Source organism: Anopheles moucheti, chromosome 3 (assembly GCF_943734755.1).
Source record: "Anopheles moucheti chromosome 3, idAnoMoucSN_F20_07, whole genome shotgun sequence".
Taxonomy (NCBI): Eukaryota; Metazoa; Arthropoda; class Insecta; order Diptera; family Culicidae; genus Anopheles; species Anopheles moucheti.
The window spans coordinates 72,142,811-72,163,810 of record NC_069141.1 but is presented as its reverse complement, the minus strand read 5'-3'; the positions used below and the strand labels follow the sequence as shown (position 1 = coordinate 72,163,810).

The 21,000-nt window shown below is 47.9% G+C and overlaps 2 protein-coding genes across 3 annotated transcripts; one reads left to right on the top strand and one right to left on the bottom strand.

The window, feature by feature from the left end:
• Nucleotides 1-33: 33 nt before the first annotated feature.
• Nucleotides 34-7,825, bottom strand: LOC128301619 (zinc finger FYVE domain-containing protein 26 homolog). The gene is made up of 5 exons (XM_053038193.1): nt 7,766-7,825; nt 1,721-7,666; nt 1,377-1,571; nt 1,020-1,141; nt 34-930 (listed from the first exon to the last, which is right to left on the bottom strand). Exons 1-5 carry the CDS (start codon nt 7,823-7,825, stop codon nt 483-485), a joined length of 6,771 nt encoding a protein of 2,256 aa, XP_052894153.1. The 3' UTR covers nt 34-482.
• Nucleotides 7,826-8,754: 929 nt separating this feature from the next.
• On the top strand, nt 8,755-20,202 carry LOC128305983 (la-related protein 1). Of its 2 annotated transcripts, none has more exons than XM_053043638.1 (8): nt 8,755-8,911; nt 10,340-11,686; nt 11,791-12,040; nt 12,225-12,319; nt 12,420-13,735; nt 13,877-16,290; nt 16,360-16,735; nt 17,874-20,202. In XM_053043638.1, the coding sequence occupies exons 2-8, from the start codon at nt 10,742-10,744 to the stop codon at nt 18,289-18,291; spliced, it is 5,814 nt and encodes a 1,937-aa protein (XP_052899598.1). In that variant the 5' UTR covers nt 8,755-8,911; nt 10,340-10,741; the 3' UTR covers nt 18,292-20,202. The 2 variants fall into 2 exon arrangements, with proteins under 2 accessions (XP_052899598.1, XP_052899599.1); XM_053043639.1 differs by lacking the exon at nt 8,755-8,911 and adding an exon at nt 9,243-9,328.
• Nucleotides 20,203-21,000: the final 798 nt, after the last annotated feature.

Here is a 21,000-nt window from a genome sequence, read left to right as displayed (position 1 = left end):
CCCCATTTTTCACAACACTAATCGTTTTCCTACGCGTTTTCCGCAATGTTTGATTGTAGTTTTTGGTTTAATTTCACAACAATGTTGCTTTACAACAGTATAACTTAGCAACGCTGATGAGTTGATGAGGTTTGCTTTTTATGCAACGGTTGATAAGCTCATTTTACGCAAGTATGCTATACAAAACAGTAAGTATATTTCGATACAGTTTAATACTTGTCCCAAAAATATCACTGTTCTCTTCGATAGACGATCGTTTATCATCTGACATTTTGAATCACAAATTGTGTTTGATGTAAAATGATTGATCTCGATAAAAGGTGAACATTCGTAACTCACACAGTGGCGTGCGTCGATTACCCAAACTGTTGCTAAATACAACAGGGGAAGCCATTGTTATGCTAATGAGCTACAATGTTAGTTTGTTTTTATTATAGTCGTCTGCTACTATGTATTAAATATCACTTTTGTTTACTGTTGCATTATGACGCATTCTCCGGATGGTTTAGGCGGGCCTCACACAGCCGCTTCACATGCATCTGGCCGAGCAGTTCGGCCTGGCGCAATATTTTCCGTATGTCACCCGCGCGCTGATGCCGGTTCGCTAGCAAATAGGCCGCCTTCAGCTGACCGGACGCGATGTAACAATGTATGCGTACCGCGACGGCACTGGCACGGTTGATCAACGCTTCCAGTGCGACCTTCGTATGTACGCCCGTGCCATGCCGGCTGATCGCAACGTCCACCGCAACGCGCACAATCTCATCGCAGATCGTTGCTGCCGCCGGTTCGTTCGCACCCGTGCTGCCCTCGTTCCCGCCGATCACGTCCAGCAGTTTGCCGACGTCCTCAATTTTGCCATGGTTGATGAAATATTTTGCCGTCAGCGCGTACACACGCTGCACGTCGAGATTGTAGTCCTGGATGATTCTGTACGGGAAGGGGAAAGGAAAGAAAATTAATGCCAGAAGAAGAAAAAAAAAACACGAACATCCAGTGCAATCCAGTTTATCGCGTACCGATAGGAAAGACCAAAGGCTTCCTCCACATTTTGACCACAGACTAAGGTGAGAATGGCTAGCTGCAGCTTTTCATGGCTGGAACCAAACAGGGTCGGCAGTTGCGATGCTTCACGAAAAATCTGTAACAAAATACAAATAGAAACAGCATTACGCACAGCTCCGTTTAAATCAATACCCGCTACGTAAACATGACGCGCAAGCAAGCCCAAGATAATCCATCGTTCCATTAGAATCGTGGCATTCGAATGGTTGGTAACACAGTATTGAAGTAGTTTTGTTGAGACGCATTCGTGAGTGAATTAAAAATCGCAGAATACCGTTTCGCGGTTTTGTAGTCGAAAAGCTGGAACTAACCTTCGGCAGCAATGTGACCGTTTGGCGCCCTTTGGTTTCACATGTGGCCAAAAATTTGGTAACGTCGAGCTGCAGCAGTATCGTGTTGATGTGATTGTTCAGCTCCTTCGGGTCCAGCTTCATCAGCAGCGAGTGGTGCGTATCGATGGTGCTGTTAAGCCGCACCTCTTGCCAGTTGCATAGTTCCAACTCGTTCTGGAAAAAAAACCCCGTGAAAACAGTGTAGACATTAGTGTATTAGACTGTAGTGTATTAGACACGACAGGGTAGTGTTAAAGATTACTCCCAAATTGTGAAGGATTAGGGTAATCAGCTGGGCAAACAAAAGGCCCGCTCACACCTACCTGCAGATGCGAGACGCTCGTTTTAAGGTGATGTTCGGATGCGTGCAAATCGGCAAACGTTCGGCAGCCCATCGTGTAGAAGCGCACGCAGGTCATGCTCGCCCGTATCGGGTCCTTCAGCAGCAGCTGCAAGCTGTACAAGCTGTTCAGCATATCGTTCGTCTCGAGGTAGCGACACGCGTACCGTATGTGTTCGCGCCACTCGAGCAACGTATCGTCGATGTCGGACAACCGCTGCACGACCGTTTCCAGCCCGCCACGTTGCAGATAGGGCAGCAGCACCGCGTGCAGAAACACGTCCGGATCGACGCGCTGGGCCAGTATGTACCGCAGCGCGGCAACTTCCGTTTGCTGGTAGCGCATCAGGAACTGTACCACGGTTTGGTGCGATCCGTACGCCAGCAGGTAGTGCATGGATTCCTCAAACAGTCGGCTACACAAGAGCGACGCATTGTCGGTGCGTGCGAGCCGTTCCGCATTCGGGCCCGGCACGTCACCGTCGAACTCACCCTGACAGATGTGGCGCAGGTTCGCCAGCGTACCGAGAATGTTTAATGCCGGCTCGTGCGATCCACCGACACTGCCCACCGCCGCCTGTCTGGCCGCATTTACGCGCGCGATCACACGCTCCGAGGGCGTACCGAGCCGCGCCGTGTACGTTAGCGCGTACAGGATTTCGTTCAGCAGCGGTGGACATCTGGTCGGCCGCTTGACGATCGGCACTTTGCTGGCGCTACCGTTGATCGCCGGCGGCTGCTCGATCATGCGCAGCACCGCTTCGCTTTCCGCGTCGGTTGCCACGCGCGGTAAGCAGTGGGAGAACTTTTCCCTTGCCGTTTCGTAGCAACCCGCCCGCAGACAGGCCATTCCCCAGGCGGCCATTACACCGGTCAGCGAGAAACCGCACTTGAGCGACAATTCCAACGCTAGCGTCCACTTTTCGGCCTTTACGAGCGCATCGCGCAACTTGCGCAAACTGCCGTGGTTCGTCATCGAGGGTGTGTGCAGCAGCAGCGATTCACAGTTGTCGTGCACGATCGAGAGAATAATTTCCGCGTGTTCCTTCATCTTTTCCACCTCCGCGCCGCCACCGCGCACCTTCACGCCCAGCGTCAGGTTGAGCAGCATCCGTGCGACGAGGGCGTAATCGATCTCGGGATTCGGTACGCCCGGATGGAGCGGACGCAACAGCGCTTCCAGCTTGGCACAGTGGTACAGCAGAAAGCTGGCCATCTCTTCGTTCGCGGTGTGCAAATTGCAGATCGCCAAGCATTGGTTCGTTGACGGTGCGTACTCGTAGCTGTACTCATCGCGTATCACATTATCGTACCGCTCGTTGCCCGTCAGCTGCCATTCGTACTGACCGCCGGACTGGTCGGACATGCGGGACGACTGTGTACCACCCGGTAGCGCCGCCGTCCCCATCTCCGTCTGCGTGTCTTTCGGCTGTGCCGCGGCCCGGTTGCGCCAGCAATCGTCACACACCCGCACAGCCACGTCTTCGTAGTAGCTGGGCAGCTGTAGCTTTTTCTTCGAGCAGGCGTGGCACACGACACGGCCACACCGGCGGCAGTGATGCCGTCGGTTAAGCATCGAAAACGTCCTCCGGCAGCACATACAGTGGAGGGCCTCCTCGTCCTTTACCCAACGATCGCGCGTAGGTATTTCCTTCGGCGTCACAAACGGTCGATCGATTTCGCTGAGCGAATCGTAGCTCGATACACGGCTCACTGCCCCTAGCGCGGGGGCCGGTTCTTCGCGGTACGCTTCGGAGCAGGCAATGTCCGGGAACACCTTATACTCCAGCGCTTTGCCGGCGTACACGCGCAGCAAACAGTCGACACATTCGTGGCTGATGAAAAGTCCATCGTGGACGGGATAGTGGCGCAATCCCGCGGTGAGCGGTTGCTGATCCTCCGCACCACCCTGTACGGCATCGTGTAGATCACGGATGTACTCCCGGTGTTCGTAACAGTGCGTACACACATCTGCGACGAGCAGTCCTCTGATCGAGCGCATTACCGCGGCCAGTAGCTCCAGGCGCGAGTTCATCAGACACTGCTCGATGATCAGTAACGGCCGGCTGGCGAGGTTCCACAGCCCGTCGTACTCTTCGCGCGCCAAGTGTTCGAAAATTTTCAAAGACAGCTGATACTTCTGGTACAGCGGTTTCGTGGTGGTGTAGCGCTGCAAATATTCCAGCATGTAGCGAACGACGGCAACGCTCCGAATGTTGAGCATGATCGTTTCGTACAGCTTGGCAACCGCTTCGATCGGCATTGTCTCGATGATACGGAACAGCCACACTATCGGCACGTCCGTGTCTTGAGGATCTGTCGGGATCGTAGCTATGCTGGACGCGGCCGACACCTTATGCACCGCGTATATGAACATTTCCAACTCCGCTTCCGCATCGATCGGGTGCAGCTTAATCCAGTCGGCACACACCCGATACTCGCCCTGCTCGAGCAGCTGATGCAGGACGGTGCTCTTGTTTTCGGTGGAAAATGCTTGCGCCCTCCGCCAACCATCACCATCGCTGCTGGTGTCTGCACCATCGGCTGAAAGCTGAAGAATGGTACCGACCCTCAGGTACGTTCGCAGCTCGTTTGCCTTCTGTTGCAGCTGTTGACGTGTTGCCGGCAGTATGCCGGGCTGCTCCTCTGGTTCAAGGTTTTTGCGAATCGCTGCTAACAGATGCTCGGAAGCGCTTATCCATTCGTTGGCCACCGCAAATCGATCGACGTTCGCGAGTAACGCGAGTGCCTTCCGTTCCATTGATGCGTTCTCCATCTGCAGAATGACACATTCTACCGTGGTGAAGTATTTTCCTTTCTTTTGCTGCAACATACAGCACGGTCGGTTAGCTTCCAGCGGGAACAGTTCTATTTGAGAGGGAATTGGAGTGGAAGACCGAACATAGCTACATCCGTTTGCCAAATCTTTTCGATCACCACCGACCCGTATCAGTTCGCTGTAGCTACCGATAAGTGAGTGCGCGTTGTTGATCGGCTTGAAACAGTCTGCTTCAGCCGTACACAACTGGCACAAAAGTTCGCTTTTGCTTGCAATAAATTCCCACATGCCGTCTATGTTTTGATACGTGCCAGCCGCTTCAACTTTTGGTGCGAGAATCCTTTTTCCTAGCGTTTGGACAAGATTGATTCCCAGCATACTGCCGAGCGTGTCGAGGGCGGCAAATGAAGCGTGCTTTTCAGCCAATCGTTCCAACATCAGCCGCTGTACGTCTGTTCGCATGAGATCACTCACTTTGGTATGATCGCGATCACCGACGTCCTCCTTTCCGGTGGATAGCATCAGCGATTGTAGCAACTTTGTCAGATGATCCAAATACAGCTTCACTTTAGCCAACGAGCCCGAACCACTTTCCGTGAGCAGTGCCAAAGTTCGTTCCCGATTTTCCGCATCTTCCAGCTCGTCACACCGCTCAACCATGTTGTAGAACCGTGCCCGTCTCTTCAACACTATTCCATTTTCCACCGTGTCCAGCGGGCACACTTCGCGCGATAGCAGCTCACCAATGGTAAGCTTAAAGTCCGCCGTGTTTAATCTTGCCCGCGCCGTCTTGTGCGCGATCTGGAGCGTGTCCATGATGGTGCCGAAAAAGGAAACGTAATTACCAATCCACTGTGACGCCTCGCCACCATGGCCCGCAATGCTGGCGGACATCATACCCGCGCCCACGTTCGGCATGTGGTGGGAGTTTTTCAGCAAAAAGTTGTAAATAGCGAGATTCAGCTCGTAGTTGAACGGTAAGTTAAGGATGATGTCGACGACCTGGCTAAGCTGTAGATTTTTCCCGGTAAGAATACCGAGGAACGGGTACCGGGATACGAATCGATCCATCGGTGCCAGCACATCCTCGGTGCGGACTGGTTGGGACTTTAGAAATGTTTCGAGCGTGCTTAATATTTTTGAAATTTCGAACCCCATTGCCGTTTTGAGCCGTATATCGTCCAGCAGCACATCGCTATTGCTATCGCTCGATTGTGTTCCACCGAATGCCATTGCCATTTCTTGCTTCTGCTCGCTCTTTCGAATTAGCGTGGTCAAATCATTCTTGAGCGTTTGCATTTGCTCAATGCGTTCCACGAGTTTCCCGACGGGCTGCTCTTGCAGACTGTGCGTTTCGATAATTTGCTTCGCAAAGTTCATCTTGCTATTGGTAAGGCAAACGATGGCCAGCGTTTCGGGCGTTGCAAACAGCTTCGTGAAGTTTGTCTTGTTCAATGAAATGCTGCGCATGCTGCCTCCGGCAAGATCGCCTTCCGCTGCATTACGATTATACGCGATCGATTCGGTTTTCGTGTCGACCGACAAAGATCCTTGCCTCTGCAGATCCTTATTGCTGCCTCCCGAATTGCTCGATACGGTTGTTGCATGGGGTTGGCGAGTTTGTCGGCGAGAAGATTTATGCTTCGGTAACGTTCCGTAGTACCCATATCGATGCCGTTGCCCATTGGCAACATCAATGGCAGCGATCGATTCAACGCTACGGAACAACTTTCCACTGCCTGCCGAAGATGATTCACAGTAGTTTTCGGTAATGTGTGTCAGCGTTGTCGGTACCGGTGGCATATCGATAAGATGAAGCGGTCGGGCACATTTCGGGTCAAGTGGCATCCCTTCGGAAGATGCGACCTCCTGCTCGTCAAGCAGTGATAAGCGCCAGCACACATCGGCGACAAGATCAAAGAGCGTTTGAAAGCGTTGCTTCAGCGAATCGCTTGCCTCATGATAGGTGGCCGAATGTTTTCTAGCTATCATGATCGATTTCATGCTGGCCGTTAATGTTGCTAGCTGTGGCACACTGCACAGGAAATTCTTCCGCTCTGCCGTATTTGCTTCGATGGAAGTCAGTTCTCCACGCACAAACAGCATCGTAAAGATCGATTCCATCGTTTTCATGAACGTTTCCATGTCCATTTCTTTGAGAAGACACTTTAGCTGTGTGTCGAGATTGGTCGTTGCGATAAGCGCACTTTCCGGTGACGCAGCGGCCCTCTCTATTGCTTTGTAGAGCATAAATATTGACTGCATTTGCAACAACGCCATTACCTCAGAACCTTCCACTGCAAAAGCTTCACTGGTCAGGCCCATTATCTGTTCGTTTAATGTCCGATTCGTTCTTATCACAGCAGCTAGCTTTGCAAAATCGGCCTCATTTAGATCCACTTTGGCACGCAGCATCATACTCATCACAGTTGCATGTTGGGATAGGTCTTTCGGGGGCAATAGGGTTTCATCGAAATTTAGAACGTTGTGTATCAGATAGCAGCGCTGCATTTCCAGCAGATAGGCAGTAAGATACGATTGATCAATCGGCAATGGAGCGATCTGTTCCACAGCGGATGAAAACTTACCAACTCCACTGTTTGCCATCCACACCTGTTCAATAAACCGTATGTAGTTTGCGTGGTGCATATAGAACGGGTTCGCGTTACTTTCAAGCAATCCATTAAAAAAGTGCCGCTTTGCTTCGAATACATCACACGCTTGTTGCTGTTGCAGCGGTACCACCAACTCGGGAAGTAGGTGCACTATGAATTTGACACTTTTCCTTGAAAAAATCGCTAGCATCAACACCTCAAGATCCAACGTTTTTCGCTCCAACGCTTTCAGCACGCACAGTTTTAAGCTGTTTGTAGCTTTAACAGATATCAAACTATTGGCCAGAATGTTGTAACACTTGTTGCGATCGACTTGCTGATCTTGCTGCTCCAAAGCTTCCAACACGGCTGCCGTCGCAATCTCGTAGATAATGCTATTTTTGCTCGATATTTTCGACATAGCCAGCAGCTTTAGCAGCTGACATGTTGGGTACGGCGTTTGGATCATGTTTTTGCGCAAAAATTTGCGACATTGCTCGGAAAGCTCGGTGCCATCTTCGTGATCGTCCAGAGTTTTGTAGTACGCTATGATTTCCTGATAAAGACGTGAAAGCACAAAGTTCTGCTCGTCAGTATTCGTATGAATGAAAGCAATCGCATGTAAAATATAGCTATGTAAATGTGTTTCACATACCTTTGCTATTGAATCTTTCCTATCAACAAATAACTCCCAGTATTCATTAAAGTTTTCCATCTTGCTGAACTATTGCACACATAATTCTTCACATACAAAGTCACTCGCGTTCAATTGCTCGTGTGTGATTTGCCGGACTAGTTTGAGATCGCGATCGCAACGCCGTTCTTGACTTTCGGATCGAAAACAGCTGATATCACTATTGTTGAGACTGTGTTCTTCTTATTCTTCCTTTTGGAACATTAACTCAGCGATGAGCTTTCCTTCTTTGGAGAATTTAGAGTCATTTAGGACTATTATATTGCAGATCGTGTCGTGTTCACTAATTCCAGACCCTGTTCGTTTGTACTATTGCACACTTTAACGAACGTAGGAATAATTATTCACAGTTTTCATCTAAATGAAAGTTGTTCTTTCTCCCGCTGGTAATAATGTTTGTTTATATTTCCGTCACACGTCAAACAAAGTTGAGAGAGTGTGTGTGTGTATGTATATATCGGTCTGGTGAAAACTTGAATAAGATCTAAAGCACTTAACTAAAAAGAGCAGTTTTTAAAAATTAGCAAATCAGTATGAAATGAATTCTGAAGGTAATTTAGCCAAAATATCAGCTGAAGATCAGTTCGGATCGTTTAAAACATATTTTTTTCCAGGCACCATAAAGTAAAAATTGAATTAGTTTAAGTATTATCAGCGTTTTACCACAAAACCTATCGCTATTGCACGGCACAACAAATGTTTTCCATGGCCTTGAAAATTAGGCAAATTTATGTTCGACAATGGAAGGCTGGCGGAAGTTGTCGGACTTTCGCGGTGGTTGTCAAACCTTGGGAAAACCTTGCATCTCCGACACGGAGAAAACACACGCACTTCGGCCGCTATCACCAAACTTCAAACGAACCCCCGAACCGGGGCATGTAAATAGCCGCGTTCGGGTTCGCATTGACAGCTGACGTTAACCTTAAAAAAATCATTGGGATCTGCTCCGCACGAAAACGTGGTTTCGTGAAAGAAACAAAATATTTATCCGTGAATAAAATCGTGTTCGCTTTTGTACTGTTTCGCCGCGTGGCACGCAGTTTGACGATCGTTAGCGCAAAACTGCGACCGAACATGGAGTACATCGCGTTAGCCTAGCCCGGCTCGGTTAGTACGAAACGTTCGAAACGGGACGGGGACTTGCGGGTCCCGCAGAGACATCTATACCCCACATTGTGCGGTGTCTGCCAGGTCTAGAGGGATGGCACATGCGGTGCACCTTTTGGGGTAGTGCAACCACGGTACTGAATCGTAGCAAGGACATGGCTTGAGACACGCGTGTGTATGCGTGTATGTGTGTATGTGTGTGCAACTGTAAGGTGACGTTGGTGTATTTGAGAAGAGACCAAGGTGCAAACTGTAGTTCGGATCCCAGCTCAGCTACGAGCACATGATAGGAAGAAGTATCTTGCTGATAGAACCACCGCACTGCGACCAGCACGCTGGACAGCAAGTGTGCCGATAGGCGTATGCTCACGCGTGGCTGGCGGTGGTGTTCCGAACTTTGCATTCGGGGTGGCCCTGGTGTGTAGAAAACGTTTCATCGTATCGCATATTCCGGAACTACGCACACACACACGCACGTACGCGGATAAGCGGCGGCGCCGTGCCGGCAGAGAGAGGACGTCGTCGAAGTTTCGGAAAATTGAACGGGCGAGAAAAAAAACAGATCTGAGACCTGGTTGAAGCCCTCCCCCACCCAGTCATCCCTCACAAGGGTTGCGCGCTTAGTCTAGACGGTGGTCGCGAGACTGACTCTGTATGGTAGCATATATTATGTCATCAGGTTACACAGCCAATACAGGCAGTGTTCTCTCTGCCCTCGCTACACGTTGTTAAATATATATACCAATGCTGAGTTGGGCATTCCGTGCGGATATTGTACGTACGACGGTACAGTGTGTATTCCGAGTGTAGTGGCCAAACATCAAATAAGAGGTGGTCGTCGGAAGAACGTCCCATGCACACGTCGGCGTTGAAGCCATTTTTGATTTCATCAGTTTTCGACTCTCCGTTTTCCCCCGGTCGTACCGTAGGATGTATGTTGATTTGGTGCTCCCGAAATAAAGTAAAAAATGTGTGCTTTCGAATTTTGATATACGTGTGTATGGTGCTACTGCTGCTGCTGCTGCCACACGGTATTACACGAGGTAAATCGAGAACGTCACCCGTTCTCGCTCTGGCACACGTTTTCGCTCTCTCTTTCTCTCGCACCTGCTGAATCAACTCTGCCATCTCTTTCGGACATCAGTGGTAGCATTAGTTCCTCCATTCTTTCTCTCTCTCTCTCGGCCGCACGGTATCCTGCAGTGTGGGAAAAGGGCTCGCCATAATCAAGAACAGTTGTGCGAGGTGGTCGTGTTGGTGCGTGTAGGGAACGGTCCTTCTCCAACCAGCCTACCAAGTTCGTTGCATCCTTACGGTGTGGCCTGCAGTGGTCAGGGCCCGGCATCGCAAATCCGCAACGTGTTCAACGGAGTGTGGTGCGTATATGAAATGTAATTTAAACATTTTTTTTTGTTCGCTCTTCGACAGTGACGGCGAAGGAGAGCACGCAAAGGCGTCGACGTTGACCGGCGAGATCATTTTCTTTGTGAACATTTTGTTTTTAATATTTTGGTTGTGACTCGAGAGTGTGTGGTGTGCGAGTGCAAAGTGTTACTGAGGGCAGGAAGCTGAGCTTTGCGGGGGGCAAGATCTTACCAGTGCGGTTTGTTGTGGGGTTTTGGGATTGGAGCGCGTTCAGTGTAGTGCGTTTTAGTGTGTCATTGCTATATTTTTACCTGTTTATAAAGTACTTGTGCGTGAACGGTATCGGCCGGGAGCAACCGCAATTGAATATAAAACACCTATCAGCCGTCTCTTCTACTACGCTTGATCTGTCCGGAGCGCCATTACGCCGATTCCGGAACTCATCGTGTCGCAGTGTGCGAAAGAATGGCTTCTACACAGGTATCACATGGATCCAGTGTTAGCAGTAATACGGTGAACAATAACAATAACAACACCTCCAGCTCGTCTTACGCTAACGTGTTGTTGAATTTGAAGGAACAGGGCAAAGACTCATCGAACCAGACCGACAATAACAAGGAAAACATTGCCAGCGAGCGAGCAGCAAGTGGCACCCAGAACACCGGCAAAGGCAAATCTATAGTCGGTCCGACACCAGTGAGGGAAGCTATGATGCCTGGATCCGCGACATCATCCACCACCGCTACCAGTACTTCATCGATTGGCACTCCAGTCGCGTCCACGGTGGATGGCGGGGCAAAAGATGCGCTCAACAACGAGCTTGACGCAAAAAGAGCTTTCGAGGAAATGGAAGACGATGCCAACTTTGTCCCAGTCGTGTCGCATCACAAACGCGATCGAAAAGCTAAGGCTGCTGCTGCTGCTGCGGCCGCCGCCGCTGCTTCCGTAGCAAGCATACCGGGCGCTAGTTCGAAATCGGCCGGAGAAAAAGCATCAGGGACTGGAGCTGCAAGAGGGCCTGGCAGGCGCTCTGCGGCTCCAGGGACGCAAACGCACGGCAAGCAAACCAAGGTCACAAACGATCGTGGACCAGACGAGCGGGGCTCTTACAGGAAAGATTTCGGAAAGAGGAAATCAAGTGATCGGAGCCGTTCCCATGCCAACAGCACTGTCGCCGGTGAAACTGTGAAGGAAGAGAAGGCACATGATTCATCGCTGGAAGGTGGTGCTGGAAACGCCACCGGTGCTGGCGGTGGCGGATCTGCTAACAAACAGCAACAACAGCCGGTTGTAACCGGCGCTGGTGTAGCGTCCGGCACTCCGGGAACACCCTCGGACGAGGAAGATCGTGGTAAAGAAGATGGGAAGAAGTTTGTTGAGGCACCGCTTCCGAAGGTGAACGCATGGAAGGTAAGTTGCAGTTTTGCAAACCCCTCTCAAGGGATTGTAAATTCTCAACAATAAGTTCACATTTTAATGGATTACCGGTTTGTTTTGGTTTTTGTTCGCGCTAGGTCACTCCGTCCGTCGAACCGGCACCGATTCCACCGAATGAAACACGTGTGCAAAGCAAATCGAATGCTAACACCGTGCGTGGAGCATCAGCAGCAGCAACAGCAGCAGCAGCGCCTACCTCGATAGTTACAGCACCAACTGCCACCATGAGCACAACTAGCACGGCTACGGCTACTGAAAAACCGGAGCTTTTAAGTGGATCCAACGAAAAGCGCGTTGCACAGACCAAACAGCCAACCAAAGCCCAAGGTAAATATCTTCCTACAGCATGAGAACATGAAGACTGGTGGTGGTGACTTCTTTAATCGCCTATTTGACTATTGAAGTATGTAATGGAATGGCATATTTTACTTGGAGGCTTCTTAGTTATCATCTACGAAAGATTGTGAAAAAGTGTAATGGAAAAGTTGTTACTGTTGTTATCATCACACAGGAAATGGCAACAATAAAGCAACGTCCAATGATCCAAACGGTAGCAAATCGTCGGCACCGACCGGAAAGTCTGATAAAAAGCGCAACAACGCCAAGGTAGGTTATGTTATTGCATCAGCATTGAAGTTGGTCCATAACACCTCTAAAGATTGATAGGATTTTTTGATAACCAAAACCTTTTTTATCTATGCTACAGGCTGCTGACTTCACGGCGAACAGTGGCGATTGGCCGACATTGGGTGAGAAAAAGGCAACCAGTGCTGATGGGCCGAAAAAAGCCGGATCTAATGATGCGGCCGTAGAAAAACAAAACGCTGGCTCCAAGGTACCGGGTACAGTGACATCGACCGCTACCGGTGGGGTGCAGCAGAAACCGACCGACACCCCAAGTAATGCCGCTTCATCCCAATCGCCGAAAAAGCATCAGTCCTTAGATAACGCCTGTGTTGAAAGTGTTGCAAGCACTTCAAAGAACTCCTCGACGAACAGCAGCAACGTCGTTAAAGATAATACTACCAAAACTGTAGAACCGATCCCGTCTCGTTCCACTGCCAAGTCTCAGAATCAGCCCGGTTCGAAAGCATCGAGTGAAGCGGATTCAAATGGTAAGAAAGTAGCGGCCACCAGCGGTGGTGATATTGCCCAAGTGCAACCCGCATCGTCCAGTTCAGTCGCGAAGACACCAAACGATGTTGTTGCTGGTACTGCCACTGAGCTGGAGCAAGTGTCGGGCAGTTCACAAAGTCGGCCCCATAGTGGTGCCCGAGGAGCTGCAAATGAAACTGAAGCGAATGGAACGACTGCAACCACTACCACCAACAACAATAATAACAACAATACCCGTAAAGGACCGAAACCGAAATGGGTACCGTTAGAAATTGAGCTGCCAAAAACGAGGGAAAGACGGGCCCGTACTCCTAGGCACCGACGGTATGACGACTACGATGAAGGAAGTTGGCATCAGCAGGATTCCGCTGGCCAGCAGCAAACGCAATCGCAAAACACTCAGCAACAACAGCAACCGCAGCAGCAACCGCAACAACCGCAACAACCACAACAACAATCACAGCAACAGCCACAACATCAGCAACAACACCGGGGCAACGCTGTCTCGTCGGGTCGCATAAACAGAGGGCGAAGTTCTCGCGGCGGTGGCCCACCTGCCTATCGCGGTGGAAGAGGCAGCGGTCGCTTATCTACCGGGCGTGGTGGTATCAATTTCGGCTATCGGCGCGGAGGTGCTCCCATACGGCCCGGTGGAAGTAATCGCCATATCAATGATAGGAATGTTGCGGCATCGGCAGCAGGAGCTGGTGGTGTCGAAAATGGTGTTGGTGTGATGCCAACCGGAACCGGAGGGCAGGATTTCCAAGACTTTGCTGCGATGAACAGCAAAATCGGCAGTGACCAAGCAGCGTTCATCATGCCTTACCTGAGCACGTTTTATTACAACGGTGCACCACTGATAGGAATGGACCAGCTGAGCATTAAAGAGTGTATTAAGAAGCAAATGTAAGTAGAACTGTTCGTTGTTTGATACCCAACGGTAGCAATTTGTATGGTAGTACCTCTGTATGATGTTTCAACATTGCATTCATCAAATCATATTGCATTAATGTAACTCTTCATTTCTCTTTTTTCCATTCTACGTAGTGAATATTATTTCAGCGAGGAAAATTTAAATCGTGATTTTTACCTGCGGCGAAAAATGGACCCGGAAGGATTCCTTCCGGTGACATTAATTGCATCGTTTCATCGAGTACAAGCGCTTACCGACGATATTGATATGATAATCGAAGCAATCAAGGATTCCGACAAGCTAGAACTGATCGAAGACTATAAGGTACGCACGCAGGTTAATCCTACGATGTGGCCAATAGCGATGGGTAGCGATTCGATAGCGACATTTGTCAATGGTGCGATGAGTTTCCGTACTGCTTTGACCGAACAGCAGCAGCTGCAGGAGCAGCACCACACGGCGCAAACGAGAACGATATCGGGAGAGCAAAAGTCGTCCGAAGTAAAACCATCTGCGGAAGAACTGCAACAACAGTCAATCGCCGTTGCACCGACATCGGTTTCCGTCGCTGGCGATAGTGCCGATGTCGCTGCCGTGCCGCAACTGCAGGTGGCTTCGAAAATTCTTTCTAGTATTCCGCCACCTCCGTTACCTAGAAATATTCGCAATCCCGTGAGTAAAACAAGCAAAACGGTACCGCTATTGATCCCCTCGGTGAATGTGGCGCCAATGGTAAAACCTTGCTCCATTAAAGAAGTTGCACCGAAGGCGGCGAATGCGGCAGCTAGTGCACCACCCAACCCAGCACCGTCCACGGAAAGTGGGAAAGTTGCAGAGGAAAACTTAAATCCCGATGTGCCGGAGTTCATTCCAGGCGCACTAATAGGGGATAAATCGCAACGAAGTAAAGCAATTGAGAAAAAGCAACCAAACCCACCCGTCACCAGTGGTGGAAAGATGGGCACCGGCCCGACTGCCAGTGGTGACGAGGGTAAAGATGGTAACAATGTTGTTGCGGCCGACGATAAAGCCGTGGCAGCATCGCAATCCGAGGAGGAAAACAGTGAACAGCAGCAGCAACCAGAGGCCACGCTGTGGAAGGAGGTAAAGAGAAGATCTCGATCGAGTCAATCTCACACTCAGCAAGCATCGACTCAGCAGCAACCGCAAAATCAATCGGCACCGACAAAAAACAGTAGCGCTACCAGCAGTGTTAGTGGGCCATTGGCAAACGACATTGCTGGTAGCAAGAGGGCTGGATCGGTGGAACAGCTCATAAAACAATCTTCGCCGCAAGTTATGCCTCATGAAGGTAGCCCAGCGCAAAAGTTGAGTCAGGACAAAGCGAGCAGTGGCGCGCCAAACGCGTTATCATCGACAGTAGCGAGCGCGTCCGCCACGGAGGAACGCGAGGAGCTGGACTTTCAGTTTGACGAAGAGTTGGATATTCCCCGAAGCTGTGGTGGTCGTGTAAATCACTTCACCGACAATTGGTCTGAGGATGACGATGAGTCGGATTACGAGATACCCGATAATGAGATAAATAAGCTACTGATCGTAACGCAGGTTACCCATCGATTACCGAAGCACGATGGCTACGACCGTACGGGAGACTTTACGACCCGTACGAAAATCACACAGGACCTAGAGCGCATCATCAACGATGGGTTGTACAACTACGAGGAGGATTTGCTGACGAATAAAAGTGATGGTCGGCGCACTGGGGGATATCATAATTACCGCACGGTAAACCTTATTACACAGGAGGAATACGAAAAGCTAGTGACGAAGCCACCGAAGTTGGCAAACCAGGAAACACCGGCACCATCATTGACGGTGCCACCAAATGTGACCGTTGTATCTCCTCCTCCTCCGACGCCATCAACATCGGAGCTGCTGGACGAATCCGGCATGCTCGACGACCACTCGTTGCTGGATGTAAGTGGGCTTAATGTGAGTAGTGCTTCAACGGCAGCCGGCAACCGTCACAAGGCCCGATTCTATGCCGTGAATAAGGATGAATTTGTGGATCCGATTACACCACGCAAGCGTAAAACTCGCCATCTCACCAACCCGCCCGTAGAAAGTCACGTCGGTTGGGTGCTGGATGCGGTTGAGCATCGACCACGCACGACCAGCATTGGCAGCTCGGCCGGTACAAGCCCGACGGCTTCTAGCTACGGCTCACTGCCGCACAGTTTACCAGTCTTTCAGCATCCGTCCCATGCGCTGCTGAAGGAAAATGGCTTCACACAGCAGGTGTACCACAAGTACCACAGCCGATGCCTGAAAGAGCGCAAGCGAATGGGTCCCGGCCAGTCGCAGGAGATGAACACACTGTTCCGGTTCTGGTCGTTCTTTTTGCGTGAGAACTTCAACAAGAACATGTATAATGAGTTCCGGCAACTAGCCATTGAGGATGCGGCTGAAGGTTTCCGGTACGGACTAGAGTGTTTGTTTAGATTTTATTCGTACGGTTTGGAAAAGAAATTCCGAACCCAGCTGTACGAAGATTTCCAGCAGGAAACAGTATCAGACTACGAGAATGGTAAGGGCTTGGCTTGTGGTTTACTTGCTGTTTTGCGTGCTGTAAAATATACCTATTTTTCCTTCGCAGGTCAGTTATATGGACTGGAGAAATTTTGGGCCTTCCAGAAGTACTATAAGAACGCTTCCAAGCTCTCGATAAATCCTAAACTAAAGGAATATCTGGACAAGTTCAAATCGATCGAAGATTTCCGCGTGTTAGAACCGCAGATTAATGAAATGCTTGAAGGTGTTGGTAATTTGAAACCATGCCAAGCGAAACGTCGCCCGAGAAGTGTATCGGAAAGTGAGGGCGTCGCAGTGGTGGTCGGTTCAGCACCGGGGCCGTCTCACGCTGGTGGTGGTGGTCATCCGTACCAGGCCGGTGGAAGTCGTCGTGGTGGTGGCAGCAGCGGAGCGAGTACGTCGAGTCACAGTAATACAGGTCACTACGCGAGTCGAAATCGGTGAGTACCAGTACAGAATCATAACCTTCCAGTGTGCATGCGAATCAAATTAGAAAACCGATAACAAAACATACTTGCTTATCGGAACATTGTCGATTACGCAAGGGTTTACAAATCGATAATTTTGATATGAATTTTGACACGTTGTTGTAAATAAGTGAAGTTTCACTCTGGTATTGTTTTTTTATTGAGTGAGAACAGGTATTTGGTCACATCGACATGATATTAGATACTGCAATGTCTTACGACAGACGTACATCTGACACGTAAGCTAATTGTGGTATACTTCGGGGTTGGGGGGGTTGTAAAACACATTGTGATAGTTTTTACGACACGTCTCTTGTATTTCTTACAAGCAAGCTCGGCGTATGTGAGAACAGGGGTTTATGAAAGTTATATATAACTCCTGGTTTAATCGACATGTATTCTGAGATTTTTTTTTAACCCTGAAGACTCTCATCAGTGTCCAATCATTATGTAGTATGTATGTATTATGGGCAGATTATTGTTCCATACGTTGTTGCGTTCTATATATAATATTATAGAATGCAACAACGTTTGGGACGATAATCTGCCCAACTACATAATGATTGGACACTGGTGAGAACCGCCATCATGATTAATATTCAAAACATTTAACGACGGGATAAGTTGGAAAAAGTGTAAAAAATTTGTTCACAACGGAACAGAACGGAATAGTTCTTTTTCAACAGAAATCCATTTGGTTCGTTTCTTTTCGTTCCTTTTGATTTTGTTCGTTCGTTCCTAATCTTTCGTTTTTCATTCGTTTTTATTCCTCTTCTTTCCATTTCGGTATTTCGGCAACTTTGCTTACGAGCCGTAACGATAACTATTGTTTCTTAGATGAGCTGTTTTGTATTTGTTTTTATTACACAATTACTCGTTTATGTAGCTAAAAGGTGTAATACCATATAGGAAAGCTATGGAGGCGCCTGGTGTTTTGCGTCTTCGTACAAATGGATGTGCTATTTTTTTTTTTAATTCTTTTCGAATGATCGTCCATCATCCATTTTATGTTGAATATGTACTAGAACAGGGTGCAATTTAGTTAAACCATTGTCGTAAAGGATTGTTGTGTATTAATTGGTGAGATTTTTTGTTTTCACAAATATTCCAGATGCGATTCAACCGGAAATAAAACGGTGGAGGTGTCGAACAGGCTTCGCACCCGTGCCGGTTCCTTCGGTGATTCAGCGCAAGTCATGCGCCGCAGGAGTGGTTCGGCTGGCAATCGTGTAGTCCGTACGTTTAACAACCCAGGTAGCAGCCATCGTTCTCTTGCCTTTCTCACTCGTAGCTCGATGCAACCTTCCACGTCAAGTGGTGCAGGTGGTAGTAACAGTAACGTCAGTAAACATCAGCAGCAACAACCACAGTATGCTGCCGGTGCCAACAAAATGAAACCGTATAAATCAGTTCAAATCAATTACAACGCGAACAGTGGAAGTAGTGGTGGTGACAATACTGCAGGACCGTCGGCAGAATCCGCCAGCAGCAGTAACAGTAAATCTAATGACAGCAATATTCATAACTAAAGCTGGGCAGAGAATTTAATCGTGGATTACAATCGTAAGTCGATCAGGAAAGTCACGGTGTGTGAATGTGTCGGTATTCTCAACACATGTGCGAGGAGGATGGTTCTCGTGCACTATGCTCTAATGGGAACAGAATCGTACCACAATTAGAGGAAGTTGTTGCGATTTTGCTTTCTCATCCTTACTCTGCCACAAACCCGTTCGGTTTGTATGGGGAATTGTATGGGTTTTATTTCCTATTGTGTGCTTTTTCGAACTAATCTTCAAATTAGTTTGCAATGAGTTCAAACTAATTACGATTATTCTTGGTTACAGTGTTCCCAGCCTTTACACCATTTTGCGATTTAAATGGTCAATTGATTAATGTTCCTAAAAAAATCATAACAAACCGTAACGGGAGAAAGTGAATGAAGCAAAACGAAGGTTGCAAGCAAATGTGAGCAATGCGATATTCTGCCACGTAGCGAAAAAGCAACCACGACACGACACTACATAAGCATCTGCTCGAAGTCAGCACCTACGTGTAAAGTACTTTATATTCGCAGTGTAGCTTGCGTTCTGCGTCATAGTTGGTTTGTATGGACACGATGTAGTAAATCTTCGCAAAGTAGAAAACACCTAGCGGTCAGATTGACCCTACTGAGGTACGAAGCAGGGAAGATTCGAGCATCTGGGTGGCTATACAGAAGCTTGTATTATATTATGCATTACACTAGAGTAAATGCACTTTTCAATCAGTGTTTTGCACTAATCTAACCGTGCAAACCGGTGCAAAATGGGGGGCAGGGGCGCCTAAATCCGAACACTATTACCAGTTGAAGCGTATGGTAATCTGTACAGTTGGCCATCGTCCTTATTTGTTTATGGGTTTATGTATTTTCAAATGCGTGCTGCCTAGCACGCATGCATCGTGCGTATGAAAAAAGGGGAAAAATTAAGTAAAATTTCATAACGTAACTCTGTCTCACAAAGCGATTTTCCAGCAAAAGAAGCGGTTACATTGTTGTTCTACATTCTGTGGAACCGGCCACTTGCTTGCTGATCGATTTGTTTGAGGCAGTTGTCGGAAACGTCAGTAGAGCTGTGCGCGCTTAGATGTTTATGGGTCTTTAAACCGTGCATAATCCGCTTTATTAATTCGTGTAAGAATGAAATGTCGATTTCCGTACATAATGTTACTGGACGTGTAAAACTGTTTTTGTTGCCGAGAGTGAACTAACAGAGCCGTTACTAATGCAACTAGTGTGAAAATATGTCCTGTTTTCGTATCGGTTTATGATATGGTACATCGATTTTGCTATGTTTTTGTTTTTTTTTCTTCACCCCTTTTGGTTCACACCATTGTGCCCCATGCTTAACCCCACATATTTGATTGATCACTTGTGTTAAGCACTATTTGCGTACGATACGAATAGTTTTCTATTACTGATGTAATTGGTGTTCTTCTTTTCAAGCGGACCTATCTTTTTGATAAAAAAAAAAACGTTAAAAGTCCCTTTCCTTTAATTTACGTTTATTTCTTTTCTCTGTGGGATTATTGAATTTAATATTCGATGAACGAAGTTACTAGAAGTGTAAGTGGAATGACTAAGAGATACAAAATACACACACACATCTTCTTAGTACGTAGGCGCAAAGTAAAATAGGTAAAAAGAAAGAAAAAAAAACAAAAAAAAACTAAATAAAAGATGGAAAGCGAAATTAGCAAAAAAAAAAAAAATTGTCGAAAACTCGTTGCTAGCTACAAATAGATTCGGATTATGAACGGTAAAACAAAAAAAAACAATTGCTGAACCGCAATTCATTAAACTTATAAATATATATATATAAACCAATAATTGTAAATATTATACTTTATATCAGTCAGTTTACATAAAAAATAATTTGTAAGATGATTTTGAAACGTGTTTATTGTTACTACATTATTGCTTCAGCCACATTGATGACTAAGACTAAAAAATGGACACATTCAGTCGCTTATTCACGTAATGTTTGCGTTATGCGTTAATCTTTCCGAAGCGGTATTAGAGATTGCAAGCTATTCATCTTTTTCTGGTAAGAAGAACGAAACCAGTTTGTTCAAATAACTAAAACCTTATACGATCCCAGTTAGTAAAACAAACGTCCATTTGCAACGGCTCATATCCTTGTTCCTTCGCGATTAGCTCCTTAGCTCCTTAGCGATTAGCAGATGTTCCTTCATGATTAGGACAAGTATGGTTCTAGTTGCGACCTACGGTACCTACTTTGATACAACTCTGAACCGCACTCGTTGCATGCACCCGTGGGTCAGAATCAATTATGGCAGCTTGCACTTACCGGAATCGTTGCACCTGCTGCACACTTACGGATCCTACTCGAACCTACTCGGGTCGCTTACGCATTGATCCAACACGGTAGGTTTGCGTCGACCCGCACATCACTACTACAGACTTCTCCATTGAAATAATCGATCAATGGTTACTCGGAACAAAGTGCCTTCGAGAAATTCTGGAGCCAGTCCGACTACTTCGCATTATTCCACACTGCTTCGACTATTTCGGATGATTATTACGTGTTGCCGGAAGAAATCCAGTGTTAATACTGCTGCTATGTCTTGCTGTTCCGTTTTGCTGTGGGTTGCTAGTTTTTCTTCAGATGCATGCTAGAAAGTCAATCAAACCAAAAGAAATAACACCGCGAACATGTTTGCTTTGATAATCATCATGT